Raw genomic sequence first — 22,626 nt, 5'->3', positions numbered from 1 at the left:
ACAAAGAAAACATAAAAGTAAAATACTTTTGTTTTAAGAAAGGGAGATGTAATGATATCAGCAAATAGTGATGGTATTTGCCTGTTTGATTATTTATGCCTTACCAGCATATTTGCCTGATTGATTGATTATTTATGCCTGACCAGCAGAGGGCATGTGAGAGACAAGCAGTTTAGTTTTGGTTTCGTTTTAGATGGATCTCTAAGATGGTGTCTCCTGTAATGCTGTTAACTGAGTTGAACATACTTTAGATAAAAAGACATCTCTTTCATGAATGTGTCGTCATTGAACCCACATACAAATCAATACACACTCATCAAGGCAAGTGGAGAGTATTCCATCACACTCCTTATTTGTGCCTTGTACAGGAAACTCTCATTTAAATGGCACCTAAATATCCAGAATTCTCTATTAACCGGCAAAGTTCTCACTCCGAAAACAACACCTCAATAACCGGCAATGTGTCTGAGTCCGAGTCTCCCACGATGGCCAAGTTAGTCAGTGGAGGTAGTTCTCCAAACTGCCACTACTCGTCTTCTTGGCGCTGTCGGAAGTCTGAACACCTCAATACCCCTGTAACAAGAGTTTGACTCTCCCGCGCTGCCGGTAGTCTCTTCTGATCCACCATTTTACAGGGGTACTGTGTGTCTCCCACGCTGCTGGTAGTCATTGCATTGCCCTCAACTGGCAGTACTGTACTTAATCAAGCATCTTCCACCATCCATTCAACACAACATTCTGTAGGTGAGTACCCAATTACGATATACTGCACATTTCTTGATTTTTTAATTTTTCTTTGTTAAAAATAGCCTCGGTAGATAACCCTCTCCGTCATCCGGAATTTTTGATCAACCGTCGGTGCTGGATACCAAAGAGGTTCCTGTAGATGGTGAAAAGGCTTTGGGGAGTCAGGAGGTGAGACACTTGTCACAGAATACCCAGCCTCTGACCTGCTCTTGTTGCCACAGTATTTATGTGGCTGGTCCAGTTAAGTTTCTGGTCAGTGGTGACCCCCAGGATATTAATGACTGAATTTAAATTCCATGTTTACTTTCGCTACTCTTCCTTTTTACATACTTGTAGCAGCTCTTACAATCTGTTTTCATATATCTTGCTAGCTTACTGTCTTACTGTCATTCTTTTTTCTCCCTTTTTATCAATTTTTGGTCATCCTTTGCTGGTTTCTAAAACTCTTCCCAATCCTCAGGCTTACTACTCTTCTTGGCAACATTATAAGCTTCTTTAATCTAACACTATCCTTAACCTCTTTAGTTAGCCATGGATGGATCACTTTTTCCGTGGAGCTTTTATTTCTCAATGGAATATATATTCGTTGAGAATTATAAAATATTTCTTTTGAATGTTCGCCAAGTATGTAAAAAGGAAGAGTAGCGAAAGTAAACGTGGGTCCCTTAGAGGCTGAGATAGGAGAAATTATAATGGTGAATAAAGAAATGGCAGAGATGTTTAACAAATATTTTGTATTTGTCTTTATAGTAGAAGACACAAAAAAGGATGAGGTCAAGTGGGTTATTCCCTCGTGTTGGTAATCTTACCACATGCTGCAAGCCCAGTCAGGCAGCTATATCCTTCAGGATTTGGCAGTGCAGTCAGTGGTGGTACTACCAAATCACTTGGTGATAGACATTGAAGTCTCCCACCCAGAGTATATCTGTGCCGTTGCTACCTTCTGTGCTTCCTCCAAGTGGTTTACAACGTGGAGGAGTACAGATTCAGTCGCTGAGGGAGGGCGGGAGTAGTAATCAGCAAAAGGTTTTGTTGCCCATGCTTGAGCTAAAGCCATGAGACTTCATGGGGTTCGGAGTCAATGTTGAGGAATTCCAGGGCCGCTCCCACCCGACAACACAACTGTGTCCCCCACCTCTGATAGGTCTATCCTGCCAGTGGAACAGGACGTACCCAGGATGGTGATCGGCCCATTGTGCCTGTGCAGGTTCTTTGAAACAGCTGTCCAATTAGTCCCACTCCCCTGCTCTTTCCCCATAGCTCTGCAATTTTTTGCTTTGCAATTGTATAATTCAATTCCCTTATGAAAGTTACTATTGACTCTGCTTCCACCACCTTTTCCAGTAGTGCATTCCAGATCATAACTTGATGCATAAAAATAAATTCTCTCCATATCTCCCCTGGTTCTTCAATTATCTTAAATATGTGCCCTCTGTTTATCGACCTCCCAGCTAGTGTAAACAGTTTCTTCCTATCTTCTCTTGCCAAAACCCGTCATAATTTTGAACAGTTCTATTAAACTCCTCTTAACCTTCTCTGCTAAAGAAAGAACTTGTATTTTTATGTGCCTTTTACAGCCTCAGGACATCTGAGAGCGCTTTACAGCCAATGAAGTACTTTTTGAAGTTTAACCACTGTTGTAATCATAGAATCATAGAATTGTTACAGCACAGTAGGAGGCTATTCGGCCCGTCGACCCTGTGCCGGCTCTCTGCAAAAGCACTTCAGCTAGTCCCACTCCCCCGCCCTTTCTCCGCAGCCCTGCAAATTTTTTTCCTTCAGGTACTTATCCAATTTCCTTTTGAATGCTTCAATTGAATCTGCCTCCGCCACCTTTTCAGGCAGTGCGTTCTAGATCATAAGCATTCGCTGTGTAAAAAGATTTTCCTCGTGTTGCCTTTGGATCTTTTGCTGATCACCTTGAATCTGTGTGCTCTGGTTCTCGACCCTTCTTCCAGTGGGAACAGTTTCTCTCTGTCTACTCTGTCTAGACCCCTCATGATTATGAACACCTCTATCAAATCTCTTAATCTTCTCAACCCCAGCCTCTCCAGTCTATCCATGTAACTGAAGTCCCTCATCCCTGGAACCATTCTTGTAAATCTTTTCTGCACCATCTCTAAAGCCTTCACATCCTTTCTAAAGTGCGGTGCCCAGAATTGGACTCAATATTCCAGTTGTGGCCGAACCAGTGTTTTATAAAGGTTCATCATAACTTGCTTTTGTACTCTATGCCTCTATTTATGAAGCCCAGGATCCCGTATGCTTTTTTAACTGCTTTCTCAACCTGTCCTGCCACCTTCAATGATTTGTGCACATATACCCCCAGGTCTTTCTGTTCCTGCACCCCCTTTAGTTTGTATTGCCTCTCCTCGTTCTTCCTGCCAAAATGTATCACTTTGCACTTTTCTGCGTTAAACTTAATCTGCCACGTGTCCGCCCATTCCACCAGCTTGTCTCTGTCCTCCTTGAAGTCTATCCCTATCTTCCTCACTGTTCATTATACTTCCAAGTTTTGTGTCATCCACACATTTTGAAATAGTGCCCTGAACACCCAAGTCATTAATATATATCAAGAAAAGCAGTGGTCCCAGTACTGACCCCTGGGGAATACCACTGTCTACCTTCCTCTAGTCCGAAAAACAACCGTTCACCACTACTCTCTGTTTCCTGTCACTTAGCCAATTTCGTATCCATGCTGCCACTGTCCCTTTTATTCCATGGGCTTAAACTTTGCTGGCTAGCCTATTATGTGGCACCTTACCAAACGCCTTTTGGAAATCCATTTACACCACGTCAACCGCATTAACCCTCTCTATCTTATCAAAAAATTCAATCAAGTTAGTTAAACACGATTTGCCTTTAACAAATCTGTGCTGGCTTCCCTTAATTAATCCACACTTGTCCAAATGACTGTTAATTTTGTCCCGGATTATCGTTTCTAAAAGATTTCCCACCACCGAGGTTAAGTGACTGGTCTGTAGTTGCTGGGTTTATCCTTACACTCTTTTTTGAACAAGTAACATTTGCAATTCTCCAGTCCTCTGGCACCACCCACATCCAAGGAGGATTGGAAGATTATGGCCAATACCTCCGCAATTTCCACCTTTACTTCCCTCAGCATCCTAGGATGCATCCCCTCCGATCCTGGTGACTTATCTACTTTAAGTACAGCCAGCCTTTCTAGTAGCTCCTCTTCATCAAATTTTATCCCATCCAACATCTCAATTACTTCCTCTTTCACTATGACTTTGGCAGCATCTTCTTCCTTGGTGAAGACAGATGCAAAGTATTCATTTAGTACCTCAACCATGCCCTCTGCCTCCATGTGTAGATCTCCATTTTGGTCTCTAATCGGCTCCACCCCTCCTCTTACTAACCATTTACTATTTATGTGCCTATAGAAAACTTTTGGATTCCTTTTTATGTTAGCTGCCAGTCTGTTCTCATACTCCCTCTTTGCTCTCTTATTTCCTTTTTCATTTCCCCTCTGAACTTTCTAATAAGGAGAACAATCACAGCTTCTCCAGTCTCGCCACATAACTGAAGTGTCTCCTCCCTGGTACCATTCTAGTAAATCTCCTCTGCACCTTCTTCAAGGCCTTGACATCCTTTCTAAAGTGTGGTGCCCAGAATTGGACACAATAGTCCAGCTAAGATCTAACCTGTGATTTATAAAAGTTTAGCGTACTTCCCTACTTTTGTACTCTCTGCCATTCTTTTTCAAGCCAAGGAACCCATCTGGTGTTTTTTTTTTTAACAGCCTTATCAACTTACCCTGCCACCAACAATGTGTATATAAACCCCCAGATGTCTTTGTTCCTGCCTCCTCTTTAAAATTGTACCGTTTAGTTTATATCGCCTCTTCTCATTCTTCATTCCAAATTGCACAACTTCACACTTCTCTGCGTTAAATTTTATCTGTTATGTGTCTTGCCTGTTTCACCAGTCTATGTCCTGCTGAAGTTTGTTGCTATTCTCACTGTGTACTACTTTTCAGAGTTTCATGTCATCTGCAGACTTTGAAATTATGCCCTCTATACCCAAGTCCAGGTCATTAATATATATTAAAAAGAGCAGTGGTCCCAACACCAACCTCTGGGGGACACCACTGTATACTTTCCTCCAGTCTGAAAAACAATCGTTCATCACTACTCTCTGCTTTCTGTCTCTTAGTCAATTTCATATCTACGCAACCATTGCCACTTTAACCCTATCAGCTTCAATTTTTCCAACAAATCAATTATGTGGTACTTTATCAAATACCTTTTGAAAGTCCAGATAAACAATATCAACTGCATGATGCTCGTTAACCCTCCCCGTTACTTCATCAAAAAACTCAATCAAATTTATCAGCCACGATTTGCCTTTAACAAATCTGTGCTGGCTGTGATTTATTAACCCATGTTTTTCTAAGTGACAAATAATTTTGTCCTAGAATATTGTCTCTAATAGTTTCCCCATCACCCACTGGCCTGTAGTTGCTGGGTTTATCCCTCTTTTTTTTGAACAGGGGTGCAGCATTTGCAATCCTCCAGTCCTCTGGCACTGCTCCCATGTCCAAGGAGGATTGAAAGATTGTGGCTAGAGCCTTTATTACCTCAGCAATCTAGGATACATCCAAACCTGACCGCCAACCTTTTAAGTACCACCACTTTTTAAAAATCCTATCCAATTTCTCAACTACCACTTCCTTTACTGTAACATTGGCAGAATCCTCTTGCTTTGTGAAGACAGATGCAAAGTACTCGTTCAAGTACCTCAGCCATGCACTCTGCTGCCACAAGATGATCACCATTTTGGTTCCTAATCGGCCCCACCCTTTTTATTTTCCTTTTAGTATTTATATGTTTAAAGAAGACTTTAGTGTTCCCTTTTATGTTGCCTGCTAATCATTTCTCCTAACTCTCTTTGCCCCTCATTTTCTTTTACCTGTTCTCTGCACTTTCTGTATTCTGCTTGATTTTCTACTGTATTATGACTGACATTTACTGTAAGCCTCCTTTTTCTGTTTCATTTTCATCTCTATATCTTTAGTTATCCAGGGAGTTCTAGCTTTGGATGCCCTTCCTTTCCCCCCATGGGAATGTGTCTAGTCTGTACCCAAAATATCTCCTCTTTGAAGGCCTCCCAATGCTCATTTACTGTTTTATCTGCTAACCTTTGTTTCCAATCCACCAGTTCAGATTATACTAGCGTTTACACTATCGACCTCCTACCAAGATCTGCAAAAGTGAATGAATTAGCCCTTTCTTGCCAATTATCAAACAATGAACCAACAATTATTTATTAACCATGGAATTATAGTTAGCAGCACTTAAACTTTGAGGCCTGGAGTTTCCGTCCAGGTAACAGCTTAATCTGGGCAGTATCAAATCAAATAGCGCAAAAGATCTCAGAATTTTAAGTGTCCGTGATTTGCGAGTATCCGCAATCTTTTACTACAACAACAACAACTTGTGTTTTTATAGCACCTTTTAAATGTAGTAAAACGCCTCAAGGTGCTTCACAGGAGCGTTATCAAACAAAATTTGACACTGAGCCACATGAGATATTAGGACAGAGGATCAAAAGCTTGGTCAAAGAGGTAGGTTTTAAGGAGCATCTTAAAGGAGGAGAGAGAGGCGGAGGGGGTTTACCGAGAGAATTCCAAATTTTAGGGCCTAGGCAGATGAAGGCACGGCGACCAATGGTGATTTAGGCTAGTTCAACAGTCCCTTTGCCCGAAGCAGTATCCTGCCACAAAACTGGCCACACCCCCAAGTTGGAAAGGCGAGTTTCCGCCAATTGCGCTCATTCGGGGAGGGTCGTTCCATTGCGCCCAGATTCTCAAGCCACAGGCAGCCATGGTCACATGGAATTCAGTGTTAATCATCTGACCAGCAGTCAACTGAAGCGACTTCTGCACTGCTGCTGCAGCGATTAGTTTAAAAAGTAAGACCAAGAGCATTAAATCGGTCAATTGATCTGCCCTTCTGCTACATAAATATCAATTAATTAATTAGATCAGTGATCAGCAGTCAGTTGAAGCCACTAACCAAGTCTGCCCTGCTCTGCTGCAGAAATCATCAAATGACTAATTTCCTGGCTGTCCCACTCCTAACGTTGCTTAATTGCGCTGATTCATTGGAAATTTTACATTTGGGCTTATGCCAATGAGTTTGCATGGAAACCTGGACGGATCTTCACCTTGGTAAAACGAGCGCTGTGTCAGGCGCAAGTTGCTGATTGCGCCCCTAGCGGAATTGCCAGGCCTGAGTATGCAAATTAGATGGGGTTAATTGACAAATTAAGTAACAGTTTACAAAGGCAGTTTGGTTATGTTACAGTAGTTCAGCATTAACTGCTTGCTGATGCTAAGTTTATAGTTGAAATCAGTGCCTGAGATTGATTATAAACTGGTGAAATTAATTTAGGACTAGATTTCTTCAATACCTAATCGAGTCTATTGAACAGATTCAAGTATATATGCTTGCAGAACTTATCCAACCTCATCCTTATGAGCTGGTGTGGATGAACTAGATGCCTCGTCTTCCTCTGCGAGGATGGTGTTAACCTTCTAAGATGTCAATGATGAACTTCTGTTTGTAGCGATCCTATCTGTTCCTCCTGGATCCTCTGCTCCTGGTTAAATTCACCTTTCAGCCTGGTATCTGGACTAGCTGGCTTAAATCATACTTCCCTTGATTTCTAGGAAAATTTTATATCTAAGTGACACACTTGTATCTGGTGGTATAGACATACAATTGTAACTTCTGTAACCTTTCTGTCTGTTGCCGATGCAGACGCCCGTCTACATGTACTAGACAAAGAACTCCTACTTCTACTACAAGAATTACTAAAAGGGCTAGAACTGAGGACTTGTGTCAAAAACACCATCTTATATATGCTTAATTTTCAAAGAGCCTCCTCAAATCTGTTGAGCAATCTGAGTGATATGTGTTAGGAGAATTTAACCTTTTGCTGTCGGTAGGTACCCCGATGACTTCCAGATCATTGTAGCAGCAGTACCTAGATATGCTAGGTTCCTCGTTTACGCCCTAGCTTCTTGGGTCTCTGCTCACAAAGGGTGTCTCACAGATCCAGATAAGCCAGGACAACTTTATGTTCCCCTTAACAAGTTATCTCCAGGCCTGCAGTCTTGATGGCTTGTCTTCTATCCCTGGCAATGAATGCTTTGTTTGTATAAGCATTCATGGTTTAATTAGCATTAGGCCTATCCTTTCCCAACATTCAGTCTGACCTAATGAATCTATTTTGAGGACACATATAAGGCAATTTTTAGAACATTTCTCCTACAGAATGTTAAATTGAGGCCCTGTCTGTCCATTCAGGCGGTATAAAAGATCCCACGGCACTATTTGCAGAAGAGGAGGAGGGACTTTTTCAGGTGCCCTGACCAAATCTCAACCACCATACCAGGAGCAGACTATTTGCTGTTTCATTCATTTGCTGTGTTCAAATTGGCTGTACTGATTGTTTACATAAAAATGGTAACTTGGCTGGTCCTTAGAACATGATAATACGATAGAAGTGTAAGTTATTTATGTAGACAATGTGCTTGCTGATATGGTGTGTCTTCTTGAGCTTCTGAGAAAAATATATTTCATTTTGATTGTTGTTATCAATCTAAATAGAATAGTTTCACTAATGTCACTTTCAAAAGCTTTAACTGCTCGCCTTGTAGAAAAGAAAGACTTGCATTTATATAGTGCCTTTCACGATCACCGGACGTCCCAAAGTGCTTTACAGCCAATGAAGTATTTTTTTTTTTGAGGTGTAGTCACTGTTGTAATGTAGGAAACGCGGCAGCCAATTTGCACACAGCAAGCTCCCACAAACAGCAATGTGATAATGACCAGATACAGGAAACTGTGTGTAATCCGGAGGCTAAATGTCCGGCAAGCTCGAGCCACCGGCAAAAATCAGGAGCCGTTTTTTTTCTTTTCGTTTCTTTTCATTGCTTTTTTTTTCCGCAGTCAGGCACTGCAAGGTCTGTAGCTATAGCAACAGCTTCAGCTAAGACGCTTGCAGCTGCAGCCGACTGTTTAGAAGCTGTTGCTAAGCAACAGTGTTTGTTGTCAGATACGGAGATGAAAACCTCCGTATGCTTCAACAATAGAGCTGGAGTGTCCGGCAGTTTTGAGGGAACGGCAACAGGTCGGTGCCGGATAGCACAAAGTTTCCTGTAATCTGTTTTAGAAGTTGCTTCAGGGATAAATATTTGCTAGAACACCAGGGATAACTCCCCTGCTCTCCTTCAAAATAGTGCCATAGAATCTTTTACGTCCACATGAGAGGGCAGACGGGGCCTCGGTTTAACGTCTCATCCGAAAGACGGCACATCCAACAGCACTGCACTGGAGTGTCGGCCTAGATTTTTGTGCTCAAGTCTGTAGAGTGGGACTTGAACCCACAACCCCCTGACTCAGAGGCGAGAGTGTTACCAACTGAGTCACGGCTGACACTAAGTCAAGAAAGGAACTGTTCTGATTGAAGATTTTAAGTGGAAAATTAAGTCTGCTTATAGTTAAACATAATGAAATTCAGTGTTGCATGACAAACTAAAACATGTCTTAAGTTCTAGATTTTCATGAGAAATATTTATTTTAAATAATGTGCAATTTTGATGTGTCTTGAATGAAATATATTGCCTTCAATGTCAAAGGTCACGGCAATCAGTTCTTTTGATGTGTAGTGAGTTTCTATTGGTGAAGTTGAATAATTATTCATTTATTGAACCACATACTCAGAATATTTTGAGATATAATTTAGTATTGCATCAATTCTTTTTCCCATAATGCTTTTAACCATACACATCCAAATAATCAAGAGCTTCTGGTTGGTGTCTAAATCCCCCTTTCTATCCTTGTATAATTAAGCTTTGGAATATTTATAGCGCAGTCTGAAAGACTGCATTTAATTTTTCTGTGAAGAAAATGAGGTAGTAAAACTTGTAACATAATGGCTATTTGAAATTATGTCTGCGATTCCAAAGATAATGACTTCGTGTAGCTTAATTTAAAACTTCTTGTAAATAATGCTGTGTCACACCTGTTTGCACTTTTAATCCTTTTTGTTTTTTAAGGTTTGACATTTGAGGAATTATGACGGATCAAAGAGGAGATAGAGATATTCAACTCTGTCTGCAGACAGACACAGCTGAGAATGGAATGGTCTCTGAGAGCAGTTTACTGACGATACAAGGCAATAATAACTTGGCTGCCAAACAACACGAGCTGCCAACAGCAGAAATTTCCTGTCAAGCATGTAAAAGTGAATCCCTGATGGCAGCCTCTGAAGTTGGTGTGATAAAGCAGACAGATTCTCAAGTTCAGCATGAACTCGGTATTCATTCTCCACAGTGCACTGCAAGTGAAATTAATGGTAATGTAATGTCTTGTGTAACTCCGGAAACACCTGTCGCAAAAGGTAATTTGGATGCTGCTAAACCAGGCGAAGCCAACACCTCTGAGAAATGTGATCTTGCATTAGTCAGTGCACCCTCAGTCACTGATAATCAGAAGATGGAGGTGTCCGTCTCTGCTCAACTGGAGACTTTATCATTTGAAAAGTCACAATTGATGTGCCAGGACCCAGACATCGCACAAGGCCAACAGTTAGGCCAGAGTAGCGACTTTCCACAGGTTGATGTTGCATTACAAGCTGGTGCAGCTGAGGAGGAAGTCCGTGAAGATGAAGAAAGCTCTTCATCTGAAGATTCTTCATCAAACAGGTGAGCGTTCAGTGAAAGGAGCTGTTATAACTAAACTTTGTGATAATTGATTGCCAGTGGATATAACACTACAATATTCAGTTTATTTCAGTGACAAAGTTGACATAACATATCTGTGATAGCCAAAGATAGATGATAACTTTTCTTTGCTAGTTAACTATCTATTTCTACAAAATACCAATTAAAAGAATACTCCAGAATGAAGCCCTACAATGATTTTCCTTCCATATTCAGGTAAAAGTACTCCCTGCCCCCCTCCCCCCCCCCCCCCCCCACCAGTTGATTTAAAAAAACTTAAAAGAAGTTGCATTTATGTAGCGCCTTTTACAAACTCAGGATGTCCAAATTGCTTTACAGCCAATTTGTTGGTGTCACATTTGACTCTGAAATGAGCTTCCGACTACATATCCGCAGCATAACAAAGACAGCCTACTTCCATCTCCGTAACATTGCCCCGTCTAGGCCCTAAGCTCTGGAATTCCCTGCCTAAACCTCTCTGCCTCGCTTACCTCTCTTTCCTCCTTTAGACCCTCCTTAAAACCTACCTCTTTGACCAAGCTTTTGGTCACCTGCCCTAATTTATCATGTGGCTCGGTGTCAAATTTTTTTTGGACTTAAAATACTCCTGTGCAGCACCTTGGGACGTTTTACTACGTTAAAGGTGCTTTATAAATACTAGTTGTTGTTGTTACTTTTGAAGTGTAGTCACTGATATTTTGTAGGGAAACATGGCAGGCAATTTGAAAACGACAATGTTCCACAAATAGGAATGAGATAAATAATCAGATAATGTTTGTGATTTTTGTTGAGTGATAAATATAGGACTGGAAAGGAAAATCAAGTGGGGTGTATAACGGGCGGCTAATCCGCTCTTGTCTGTTTTGCGTGGCTTGAACATTCCAACAATAGTGTCAAGATCAGGATGAGGAAATGGAGAGGAGTTACTGTTTGTGAATGATAGGACCACTCCAACAAGAACAACTTGCATTTATATAGCTCCTTTTTAATGTGTACAAAATGCTCCAAAACACTTCAGAGAAGTGTAATCCAAAAATGGACCGCCAGCCAAAGAATGAGATATTTGGAAGGGTGACCAAACATTTGGTAAAAGAGGTGGGTAGTAAGGAGGGGTCATAGAATCATAGAAAGTTACAGCATGGAAGGAGGCCATTTCGGCCCATCGTGTCCACACTGGCCAACAAAGAGCCATCCAGCCTACTCATACTTCCCAGCTCTTGGTCCATAGCCCTGCAGGTTAGAGCATCCCAAGTGCACATCCAAGTACTTTTTAAATGTGGTTAGGGTTCCTGCCTCTACCACCCTTTCAGGCAGTGAGTTCCAGACCCCCACAACTCTCTGGGTGAAGAAATTTCCCCTCAAATCCCCTCTAAACCTTCCACCAATTATTTTAAATCTGTGCCCCCTGGTTTTTGACCCCTCTGCTAAAGGAAATAGGTCCTTTCTATCCACTTTATCTATGCCCCTCATAATTTTATACACCTCAATAAGATCTCCTCTGTTCCAAGGAAAACAGACCCAGTCTTTCCACATAGCTAAGATTCTCTACTCCCGGCAACATCCTTGTAAATCTCCTCTGTACCCTCTCTAGTGCAATCACATCTTTCCTGTAATGTGGTGACCAGAACTGCACGCAGTACTCTAGCTGAGGCCTAACTAGTGTTTTATACAGTTGAAGCATAACCCCCTGCTCTTGTATTCTATGCCTCGGCTAATAAAGGCAAGCATTCCGTATGCCGCCTTAACCACCTTATCTACCTGGCCTGCTACCTTCAGGAAAGCAGGAAGGAAACGAAAGAAGGATGTGGTGAGGCAGAAGAGTTTATTGAGGGAATTTCAGAGTGTGGGGCCCAGGCGGCTGAAGGGAGAGAGCGTGCACAAGTGGCCAGGGTCATAAGAACAGGGAGATTGGGAGATATGGTGGGGTATCATTAGCATACATGTAGAAGCTGACCACATGTCTTCAGATGATGTTAAGGGGCAGCATGTAGATGAGGAAGGAGAGAGGGCCAAGGATACATCCTTGGAGCACCAGTGTGGTCGTAAGAGAAGCCATTACTGGATCTACTTTGGCTATGATTGGATAGGTAAGCGTGGAACCAAGCATGGGCAATCTCACTGAGCTGGGTAACAGTTGGAGCATGGAGTGATCAACCTTGTTAAAAGCTGCACAGCACATGAGGATTGATGATGAATAATATAAGGAAATTTCATTTGTGACTTTGGTTAGGGCTTTTTCAGTGCTGTGATAGGGACGGAAGCCTGATTGGAGAGATTCAAACATGGAATTGCGAGAGAGATCGGCTGCAACAAATAAACAGATTTTTTCAAACAGCATTAGGTGCCAGCAATTACTCCAACTCTGCTTTGGAAGAGTGACAAGGCACTCTGGGTGTCATCATAACGTTTACTGTGAATGAAAGGGCTACCACCCTGAGTAACTTATAGCAAGGCAGGGCAGAGACTGGGCATTGTATGATGAGTGGCTCACTTCCTGGCCCATCAAAATCTTTCATTCATCTACAAGGTTCAAGTCAGGACTGTTAGAATACTCTGCAGTCTCCTGGAGGGGTTCACCTGCAACTACATACAAGAAGCTTGACACCATCCAGGGCAAAGCAGTCTGCTTGATCAGTGCTCCTGCTGCTTCACTTAATACCTACCTCCCTTATCACTGCTGCACTGTGGCTGCAGTATGTACCATCTAAAGGATGCACTGCAGCAACTCGCCAAGCTTACTTCGACAACCCCTCTCTGCTCTGTAACTTCTATCATTAATAAGCACAAGAGTAACCATATCATGGGAATACCATCCCCTACAAGTTCCCCATCAAATCACACGCCATCCATACTTGGGAACATAGGAACAGGAGTAGGCCATTCAGCTCGTCGAGTCTCTTCTGCCATTGAGTTAGACCATGGCTGATGTGTGCCTTAACTCAATTTTCTCATCATTGTTCTATATTTCTTGATACTGTTACCCAACAAAAATCTATTGATCTCCGTGATGAAAAGTTCAATTGACCCCGATCGGGTCTTGGACTTGAATGTATATCACTGTTCCTTCGTTGCTGCTAGGCCAAAATCCTGGAATTCCTTGCCTGACATCTTATTGGTGCCATTAGTACAAGAATAGCAGTGGCTCAAGAAGGCGGCCCACCATTGCCTCCGGGCAACTAGGAATGAACAAAAAATATCACCTTGCTAGTATTTCCCTCATCCTATGAATAAATGGGGGAAAAAATAAAATCTGACTGCTTGCCAACAAACAAGTAAAGCCGGAGCACAAGCCAGGAAGGAGACTGATGCTTTGCTCATGTCTCTAAACCAAGCAGCAGAACAGCTGTGCCATAACCTCTGAGCCCAAGACATTAAACTAGGAATTTATGAAACTGCAAAAAAATATATACAAATCTGAGGATGTATGCGCATACAACCAAACTACCACTCTCCTGAGTTTTTAAATGAGGGGATAAAATTAACTAAATAGAGGGTACTAACATTAAAGGGTTCTGAATTTCATTAAATTAAAATCTGATAGCTATCTAACAGGAGTTAAGGAAATAATAAAATAAAGAAGTTAATGAACATAAAACGAGGCTAATTAGCTACAAAATAATCTGAAATCAAGCTATATCTAAATATAGTCTAGATCTCAAGTAATTGTATTATATCTAGAACTGAATGAATAATCAATAAATAAATAAAAACTAGAAATGTCAGTGCAGGCTATGTGTGGAGACTGATATGTGGGCATTTGTGAACAGTGAGACTGTCCTGGATTGCCACATCTGCAGTAAATGTCTCTGGCTTGAGACACTCTGGTTCAGAGATTCTGAGCTGGAGTGTGAGTTCGAGACACTGTGACACATACGGGCGGGGGAGGAAATTTTTGTATAGTTTTTTTCCCCCCAAAGTGCAGTCACACCTCAATAAAGCACAGGAGTGACTGTTAGTTGGCAGGGTAAGGGGAACCAAAGGGCGATGGAGGAAGAGGTTCTGCAGACACTAGTCCTGTCCAGCAGATACAATGTACTTGCTACCTGTGAGGATAAGGCTGCAGGGTGGACAGCAAGAATGCTAACCATTGACAAAATATTGGGACTACGTGAGCTTGATTACCAACCTGGTGTGCAAAGAGATGAAAAAGACATTGTCAACTGCCTTGTGTGGACGGGGGATGTCCATTGCTATCTTTGGTTTTGCACCACTTCTGCTCATATCGATCTTGGTATTTGACAGAATGAAATGTCCTTATCCGGAGAGGGTACCTCAGGGAAACTTGATAAAATAGATCACCCTCCTTTCGAGTCATACTTCCAATTTAATAACAGATGGCTTAACGTTCCCAAATTTCAGTCTCACCAGAGGCACCCATCGGGGATATGCCCTGTTCCCCCTCTTTTTTGTTCTCCTCAGAGAGCCACATGAGCTGGAAATTTGTAACAGGCCAAATATTTGTGGGGTCACAGCAGCAGGCTCTCGCACAGGATTTTATTAGATGCAGACACTGCTCTCCTCCACACCTCTGATTTATCTTAATCCGAAAAATCACAAACTTCATTCAATGATGTGAAGTCCTGTCAGTATAAGTCGACCTTTCATTTTATTAGTGTCCGCTCTTTAAGAGAAGGCATTTGTATGAATCCCAGTGGGATCAAGCTTGCCTAGTCCATAATTTCCACTGACCCTTTCACGTTATCCCATTGGAATTGAACTAGCCCAATTCCACAGTGTCACTTGCCTGCTTCTAAATGGACCCCTTCAAATAACCCTGCTTTGGAGAATCTGTGCTCTCAGTATGAACTTCCAACCCAGATTGTTGAAATGTTCCAGATCAGGATTCCTCAGACTGTCTTTATTGACTTAATAAACAGATCTATAGATTCATCTAGAAGGATAGGAAATGCAGCATTGGCACCGAATGGCTTTGGTCTCCAACAGCGAGTATTCACTGCCCTCCCTCCACGGGGATATAGTGTGCACTCCCTTTTGGACAAACTCTTACTGTGAGGATTTCTCAGCAGTTTTGTTTGGAGACTTTTAAGCATGGTGTTAGGTTTTGACATATGCCAGCTTTAAAAAAGAATCCCCCTGTAATAAAGTAGAGGCAAATTAAGTTTCATGTACACACTTATCACATCTTGGTCCATCTGCACATGTGGAGCCTCATGGTCATAGCAGAAAGTTGGGGAGACTGTTTGAGAAATCATAATCTTGCATGCCCAAAGACCCAGCCCTACTGGTAAAAGGTGCTGCGTGACATCAAAAATGTCATCAAGCACACAATTGAACTTGACCCAGCACACCATCTCTTGTACTGCCCATTAGTTCCACCTGGAGCTGAACTTGAGTAGCCTCCGATCCGTAGCCAGTTAAGTGGGCTAGGAGAATCTTGCTACCCACCCAATGTGTAGAAACTGGAAAATAGTCTAGTCTGAGAAGATCACTTGCTCACTGAGGCTGAGTCGGGAACATTTTTATTGATAGACTCCCTGATTTTGCTATCTTCTAATGACTGTCCGGCACATCAGCAGCATCTGCAATTTAGGTACCACGCAAGGGATGTACACCTCACACTATCTGAATTTAGCAACTTATAAAGCTGGGGTAGTACAGCAAAAACTCACTGGACAGTGACTCTTGGCCAAGTGCAGAAGTATGCCGTCAAACTGCCCTGGTTCCCAGAGTCAGTCTCTGATATGCCTATCAATTAGTCCAATAAAAGGCGACGAGTTAAGAACGTAACTGAAGGTTTTTATTGGCTAAATAACAGAGCCCACCCTCGTGGGTGATCCGATCCAACAGGGAGGAATACTAGCCAGTCAGCTACCTTTATACCTGGGCAGGTAATGGGCGGAGTCGGAGGTGGTCAGCCCAGGTATAACAGTGCGACAAGAGGCGACCTCGTGTAGTGATGTGACCGTGAGAACAGTGAGAACAATATACAGTGATAACTATAACAGTGGTTTACCACATTCACCCCTTGTTTAGATTAGAGTCCGGCGGGGTGAAGTGTATTACCAGCTCTGGTATGTCAGTCTGTCCGGAGGCTTCGTTAGCCTCTCCGATCGTCGCAGCGGCGGTGTTACATTATCCGGTGTTAAAGCTGGTGTCTGCGTAGTCGGCAAAGGCTCGTGGGGTTCCGGCATGCCGTCTACCTCGGCTGGACTCGGGGGGTTGGGAGGGGGGGGTGAGGGTGCGAGGTCTCGTAAGGAGACAGTGTCCTCCCGTCCGTCTGGGTAAGCCACATAGGCGTACTGGGGGTTGGCGTGCAGGAGGTTCACCTTCTCGACCAGGGGGTCCGTTTTATGGGCCCTCACGTGCTTTCGCAGCAAGACGGGTCCCGGAGAGGTCAGCCAGGTTGGTAGGGTGGTTCCCGTAGTCGACTTCCTGGGGAAGACAAACATTCGAGCATGGGGGGTGGTGTTAATGGCAGTGCAAAGTAGTGACCGGATGGAGTGCAGCGCAATCGGGAGGACCTCTTGCCAGCGGGAGGTTGGGAGGCCCTTAGACTTTAAGGCTAAGAGGGTGGCCTTCCATACCGTCGCGTTCTCTCTTTCCACCTGGCCGTTCCCTCGGGGGTTGTAGCTGGTGGTCCTGCTTGCTGCAATACCCCTCTCCAATAGGAACTGACGGAGTTCCTCGCTCATGAAGGAGGCGCCCCGGTCACTATGTATATAGTTCGGGAACCCGAACAAGGCGAAGAGTTTGTTCAGGCATTTAATGACCGTGTTACTGGTCATGTCTGGGCAGGGGAAGGCAAAGGGGAAACGGGAGTACTCATCAACGATGTTGAGGAAGTACACATTACGGTCGGATGACGGTAGGGGCCCCTTGAAGTCGATGCTCAGACGCTCGAAGGGGCGGGTGGCCTTGATCAGGCTTGCTCTGTCCGGCTTATAGAAGTGCGGTTTGCACTCAGCACAGATCTGGCAGTTCCTGGTCATGGTCCTGACCTCCTCGATGGAGTATGGCAGGTTGCGGGCCTTAATGAAATGGTAGAGTCTGGTGACTCTGGGGTGGCAGAGGTCATTGTGGAGGGTCTGAAGTCTATCACTTTGCGCGCTGGCGCATGTAATGCGTGAAAGAGCATCAGGGGGGTCGTTCAGTTTACCGGGCCGGTACAAGATCTCATAATCATAGGTGGAAAGCTCGATTCTCCACCTCAAGATTTTGTCGTTCTTGATCTTGCCCCTCAGCTTGTTATTAAACATGAAGGCAACCGAGCGTTGGTCGGTGAGGAGGGTAAATCGTTTGCCTGCCAAGTAGTGCCTCCAGCGCCGTACTGCCTCCACAATTGCCTGGGCTTCCTTCTCGACCGACGAGTGTCGGGTCTCGGGGCCCTGTAGGGTCCTTGAGAAGAAGGCTACCGGCCTACCCTCCTGGTTAAGGGTAGCGGCTAGGGCGAAGTCGGATGCATCGCTCTCCACTTGGAAGGGGATTGACTCATCCACTGCGTGCATTGTGGCCTTGGCTATGTCTCCCTTAATGAGGGAGAAGGCCGCGCACGCCTCTTCCGTGAGGGGGAAGGATGTGGTTTTCAGGAGGGGTCTGGCTTTGTCCGCATAATTGGGTACCCATTGGGCATAGTAGGCGAAAAGCCCCAGGGTTCTCCTAAGTGCTTTTGGACAGTGGGGGAGGGGTAGCTCCATGAGGGGGCGCATTCTTTCGGGGTCGGGGCCGATGACTCCGTTCTCTACTACACAGCCAAGGATGGCAAGGCGCGCTGTGTTAAACACGCATTTCTCCTTATTGTAGGTGAGGTTCAGCCGTTGGGCCGTACGGAGGAATTTCTCCAGATTCACGTCATGGTCCTGCCGGTTGCGGCCGCAGATGGTGACGTTATCGAGATAGGGGAAAGTGGCCTGTAGTCCGTTCTGGTCAACCATCCGGTCCATCTCCCGTTGGAAAACCGAGACCCCGTTGGTGACACCAAAGGGGACCCTAAGGAATTGGTAGAGGCGGCCATTCGCCTCGAAGGCGGTGTACTGGCTGTCCTCCGGGCTGATGGGGAGTTGGTGGTAGGCCGACTTGAGGTCGATGGTCGAGAATACGCGGTATTGTGCAATCTCATTGACCATGTCCGATATGCGGGGGAGGGGGTATGCGTCCAGCTGGGTGTATCTGTTTATGGTCTGGCTGTAGTCGATAACCAGGCGATTTTTGTCGCCGGTCTTGACTACCACCACCTGGGCACGCCAGGGGCTGCTGCTCCCCTCAATAATGCCCTCTTTCAGGAGTCGCTGCACCTCAGAGCTAATGAAGGCTCTGTCCCCAGCGCTGTACCGCCTGCTCTTAGTAGCGACAGGTTTGCAGTCGGGGGTGAGGTTAGCGAACAGGGAAGGTGGCGGTACCTTGAGGGTGGATAGGCTGCAGGTGTTACGCGGTGGGCGGTTTAACTTTCGCTGGTTGTCGACTGTGAGTGGGGGGAGGGGTCCACCGTATGCTGGCGTGCGACCTCGATGCCATCGAGATGCGGCTGCGCGTTGGCAGGACGGGGAGGGAGTAGTGGCTCACCGTGTCTGGGTGGATGAAGCTCTCCGTGCTTCCGCTGTCGAACAGGCAGGTCGTGGCGTGGCCGTTGACTTTGATGTCCATCATTGAGCTGGCCAGGTGGTGCGGGCGGGCTTGATCCAGGGTCACGGAAGCTAGGGTGTAGATGAGCGCGTCGTTGTCATGACAAGATGGCGGCCCCCGTAGTTCACATGAGGCTCTGTTTAAATCGTTTGCCCCGCACAAAGATGGCCGCCCCTGCTGTTCCCATGAGGCTCTGCAGGCTTCGGCTGCCCCGCACAAAGATGGCCGCCCCTGGTTTTCCCATGAGGCTCTGCAGGCTTCGGCTGCCCCGCACAAAGATGGCCGCCCCTGGTTTTCCCATGAGGCTCTGCAGGCTTCGGCTGCCCCGCACAAAGATGGCCGCCCCCAGGGTTCGCATGAGGCACTGCTGGCTTCTGAGGATTTGCTTCTGCAGGCCTTGGAGAAGTGGCCTTTCTTGAGGCAGGTTTTGCAGGTCGAGTTTTTGGCTGGGCAGCGCGACCTCGGATGCTTCTCCTGGCCGCAAAAGAAGCAGCCAGCGGCCCGATCGGGGTTGCCTGATGTCGGGGCCGGTACCGGGGCTAGCGGGCCCGGTCGGATCCGTGATGCAGACGCTGAGGTAGGTCCCGGGGGCAGCGCTGTGAAGGGTGGTGGGGTGGGGGTCGGGCCCGAGTCCCAGGGTCGCGAATAGTACCTGGCAAACGCTTCCTGGTCTTGCTGGGTGGCCTCTAGGGTGAGGGCGAGGGCTTCGGCCTTGTCCAGGTCTATGTCCTTAGCTTCAAGCAGTCTTTGCCGTGTGTAGTCGGAACGTAGGCCTCTCACCAAGGCGTCGCGGACATTGTCTTCCATGTTCGCAGTAGCCGTCACCGCTTTAAAGTCACAGTTCCTGCCGAGTTGTCTCAGCGCTCGTGAAAATTCAGCTATCGATTCTCCTGGCTGTTGCTGGCGAGATCTTAAGAGATGCCTAGTGTACATTTAGTTTACCGGGCTCCGGTACTGCTGTTTCAGTAGGTTGATGGCGTCGTCGTACGTAGTCATGTCCTGGATGAGTGTATATACTCTCGGGCTCGCTTGGGCTTTCAGGACTCTTAGTTTGGATCTCTGAGGGACGACGGCTTCCTCCAGGTACGATTCGAAGCAGTCCAGCCAGTGTTTGAAGTCGTTGGCTGAGTTTGGTGCCTGTGGGTTTAGATCCAGGTATGGTGGTTTCAAGGCTTGCAGCCAAGCCGGCTGGTGTGGCCCGTTGTCTGGAGGCTGCTGTTGCTGTGCTGCTGGGTGAGCTCCTTGCTGTTGCTGTTCATTATCAGACATCTTTAAAATTTAGTCAATAAAATTGATATGCCTATCAATTAGTCCAATAAAAGGCGACGAGTTAAGAACGTAACTGAAGGTTTTTATTGGCTAAATAACAGAGCCCACCCTCGTGGGTGATCCGATCCAACAGGGAGGAATACTAGCCAGTCAGCTACCTTTATACCTGGGCAGGTAATGGGCGGAGTCGGAGGTGGTCAGCCCAGGTATAACAGTGCGACAAGAGGCGACCTCGTGTAGTGATGTGACAGTGAGAACAGTGAGAACAATATACAGTGATAACTATAACAGTGGTTTACCACAGTCTCCACACACTCGCTCTTGGGTAAAGTATACTGCACACTATCAGTATAATATGGCACCTTACTATAACCAGACAGCAACTGCAGTAAATCAAATGAAAAGCAATGCTTGAACAGCTAGCAGTGCCAGAATCATTTTTTTGCTTGCTGCTTCCTCTGCTGTGACAAATACCTCACAAATAAAACAGTTCATAATCTGTCGAGGAATGCATTATTCCAGCAAATCAACAAAATGAAGACCTTTCTTCAAACATGTGAATCAACTGAAATTGAACCTAGTCTTCCATCTGTTGCTGTTCCACCTCAATGAAGCAGCTTGTGCTCAGCTCCTGTAGGTGCATCAGTGCACTCAAAAACTTCTGAGCAAAGACTTGCAAGCAGAGACTGAAACTAAATAATGATACCAAGGAGGAGTGATAGATCAGGTAAACAAATGGGATTTCTGACTGAGCTGTGTACAAAGCACAGCAGAAGTTGGAAACTCACCCAAAAACAATCCAGTGCAAAGTTTAAAAACCAATGCTTTTAATTTTTCTTTTCCCTCTCCTTGAGTCTTTGCTGTCCCTTATCCTCCTACTTCTTAAGTTTGCTGACTCCTTACTAGTGTATTGCTTCATGAATATTGGCTGCTCCTTGTACAAAATAGCTGCTGTTCATGTGTGAGCTTCAAATCTGAATGTTTGACTGCAAGGCTATCACCGTGGTGTCTGATTCTCTCCACCCTTGCAGCAGGGGGTCACTGCATAGTACTCGGGAGCAGAACTCATTACCACTTTGTCTCACTTTAATGCAAGGATGCAGAGACCATTGTGACTGCCCTATTGCTGGCACAGATCAGATCTACAGACTACAGCCTGAAGCTAGGGCTTTTCTACTCTGCATAGCTTAGTTACTCACTGGACAAACTTCCTGAGCTATCAGGAGGATTGCAACATTTTATTCTTGATTTTTCGGAATTGCCTATTCATACTAGGGTATAATTCCCTGTTTTTACGAAGTGTAAAGATTGCTGGTACAGGTGACAAACCTTGACCTGGATCATAATCACTAGGAGTGAAATAAATATGGTAGACAGCAAAACAATGTTTTTTTAATTATATGAATAGACAACCCCAGGTGTCAGTCCTGACCCCACCCACTCCTTCCTGGTCTGAGCCTCCATTCCACTGAATCCCAACCCCTAGCTTCTCTCAGAGTGTTGCAGCAGCTCCTAGACATCACTCCTGATAACCACATCAATAGTGGGGGCCAACTTGCTGTCTACCCTTTGCTTTATTAAAAAAAAGTGTAAGAGATGGATTACATCAGTGTGAAAGCCATCCAGAGAGATTGGCAAACATACAAAAGAGAAAGTAGACAGTGGGGAATGTAGACTTGCAGAAAGAGTGAGAAAAAGCCTGGGACACAAATAGATGCAGAGATCACAATGAGAAAAAGAATTGAAGAGTGGGAAAGCAGAGGCATAGTTACAGGAAAAGACTACAAAGTTATGTCTACAATTGTCTAAAACTGCCATCACTAGGAGTTCTGCACGCTTACTGTTGGATAATGTATGATTCCCTCTGAATACAGAATCTGTTTACAGTATGCCAGTTGTCCATTGCAGGTACTTCTATCAGTCGTTTGTCAGATGCAATAATTAAATATTGATTTTGACTATTACCCAAGGCACAAATAAGCTTTTCCAGGCCCTCTACAATCAATCAGTGGCAGTAATTGATTCTGGTGCAGGTTTAAAATTTATAGTTCAGTTTTAGTCGACACTATGCATTACAGAAACAATGTCAGTTATATAAAATAAGAATCATTTTGATGGTTTGGGTTAGAAATTGGATAAATCAATGAAGATTGTGATGACTATTGTTAAAGGGTATGTATTATACAGTCTTGTTACAGGACAGTACAGTGCATTGTAATGGCTCTGGATTAAACTCGAAGGTTGGTATTGAATTGTACAGAAAATGGATACATAGA

General features: G+C 44.7%; 1 protein-coding gene across 5 annotated transcripts in view; it reads left to right on the top strand.

Moving 5' to 3' along the window:
• naf1 (nuclear assembly factor 1 homolog (S. cerevisiae)) overlaps window positions 1-22,626 on the top strand; it is a 296,506-nt gene that overhangs the window by 23,324 nt on the left and 250,556 nt on the right. For 4 of the 5 annotated variants that reach the window (XM_086010894.1, XM_086010899.1, XM_086010909.1 and 1 more), the window contains one exon: window positions 9,836-10,483. In XM_086010894.1, coding sequence (XP_085867020.1) covers window positions 9,855-10,483 — 629 coding nt within the window. In that variant the 5' untranslated portion in view covers window positions 9,836-9,854. Of the gene's footprint in view, window positions 1-809; window positions 916-9,835; window positions 10,484-22,626 lie in introns of all 5 variants that reach the window. The other variant, XM_086010902.1, reaches the window with a different exon arrangement.

This window comes from Somniosus microcephalus, chromosome 2 (assembly GCF_052327205.1).
Source record: "Somniosus microcephalus isolate GS21.2 chromosome 2, FLI_Smic_1.0, whole genome shotgun sequence".
In the NCBI taxonomy this organism is placed as follows: domain Eukaryota; kingdom Metazoa; phylum Chordata; class Chondrichthyes; order Squaliformes; family Somniosidae; genus Somniosus; species Somniosus microcephalus.
Note: the sequence above shows the minus strand (reverse complement) of the source record. Positions and strands in the feature narration are given on the sequence as shown.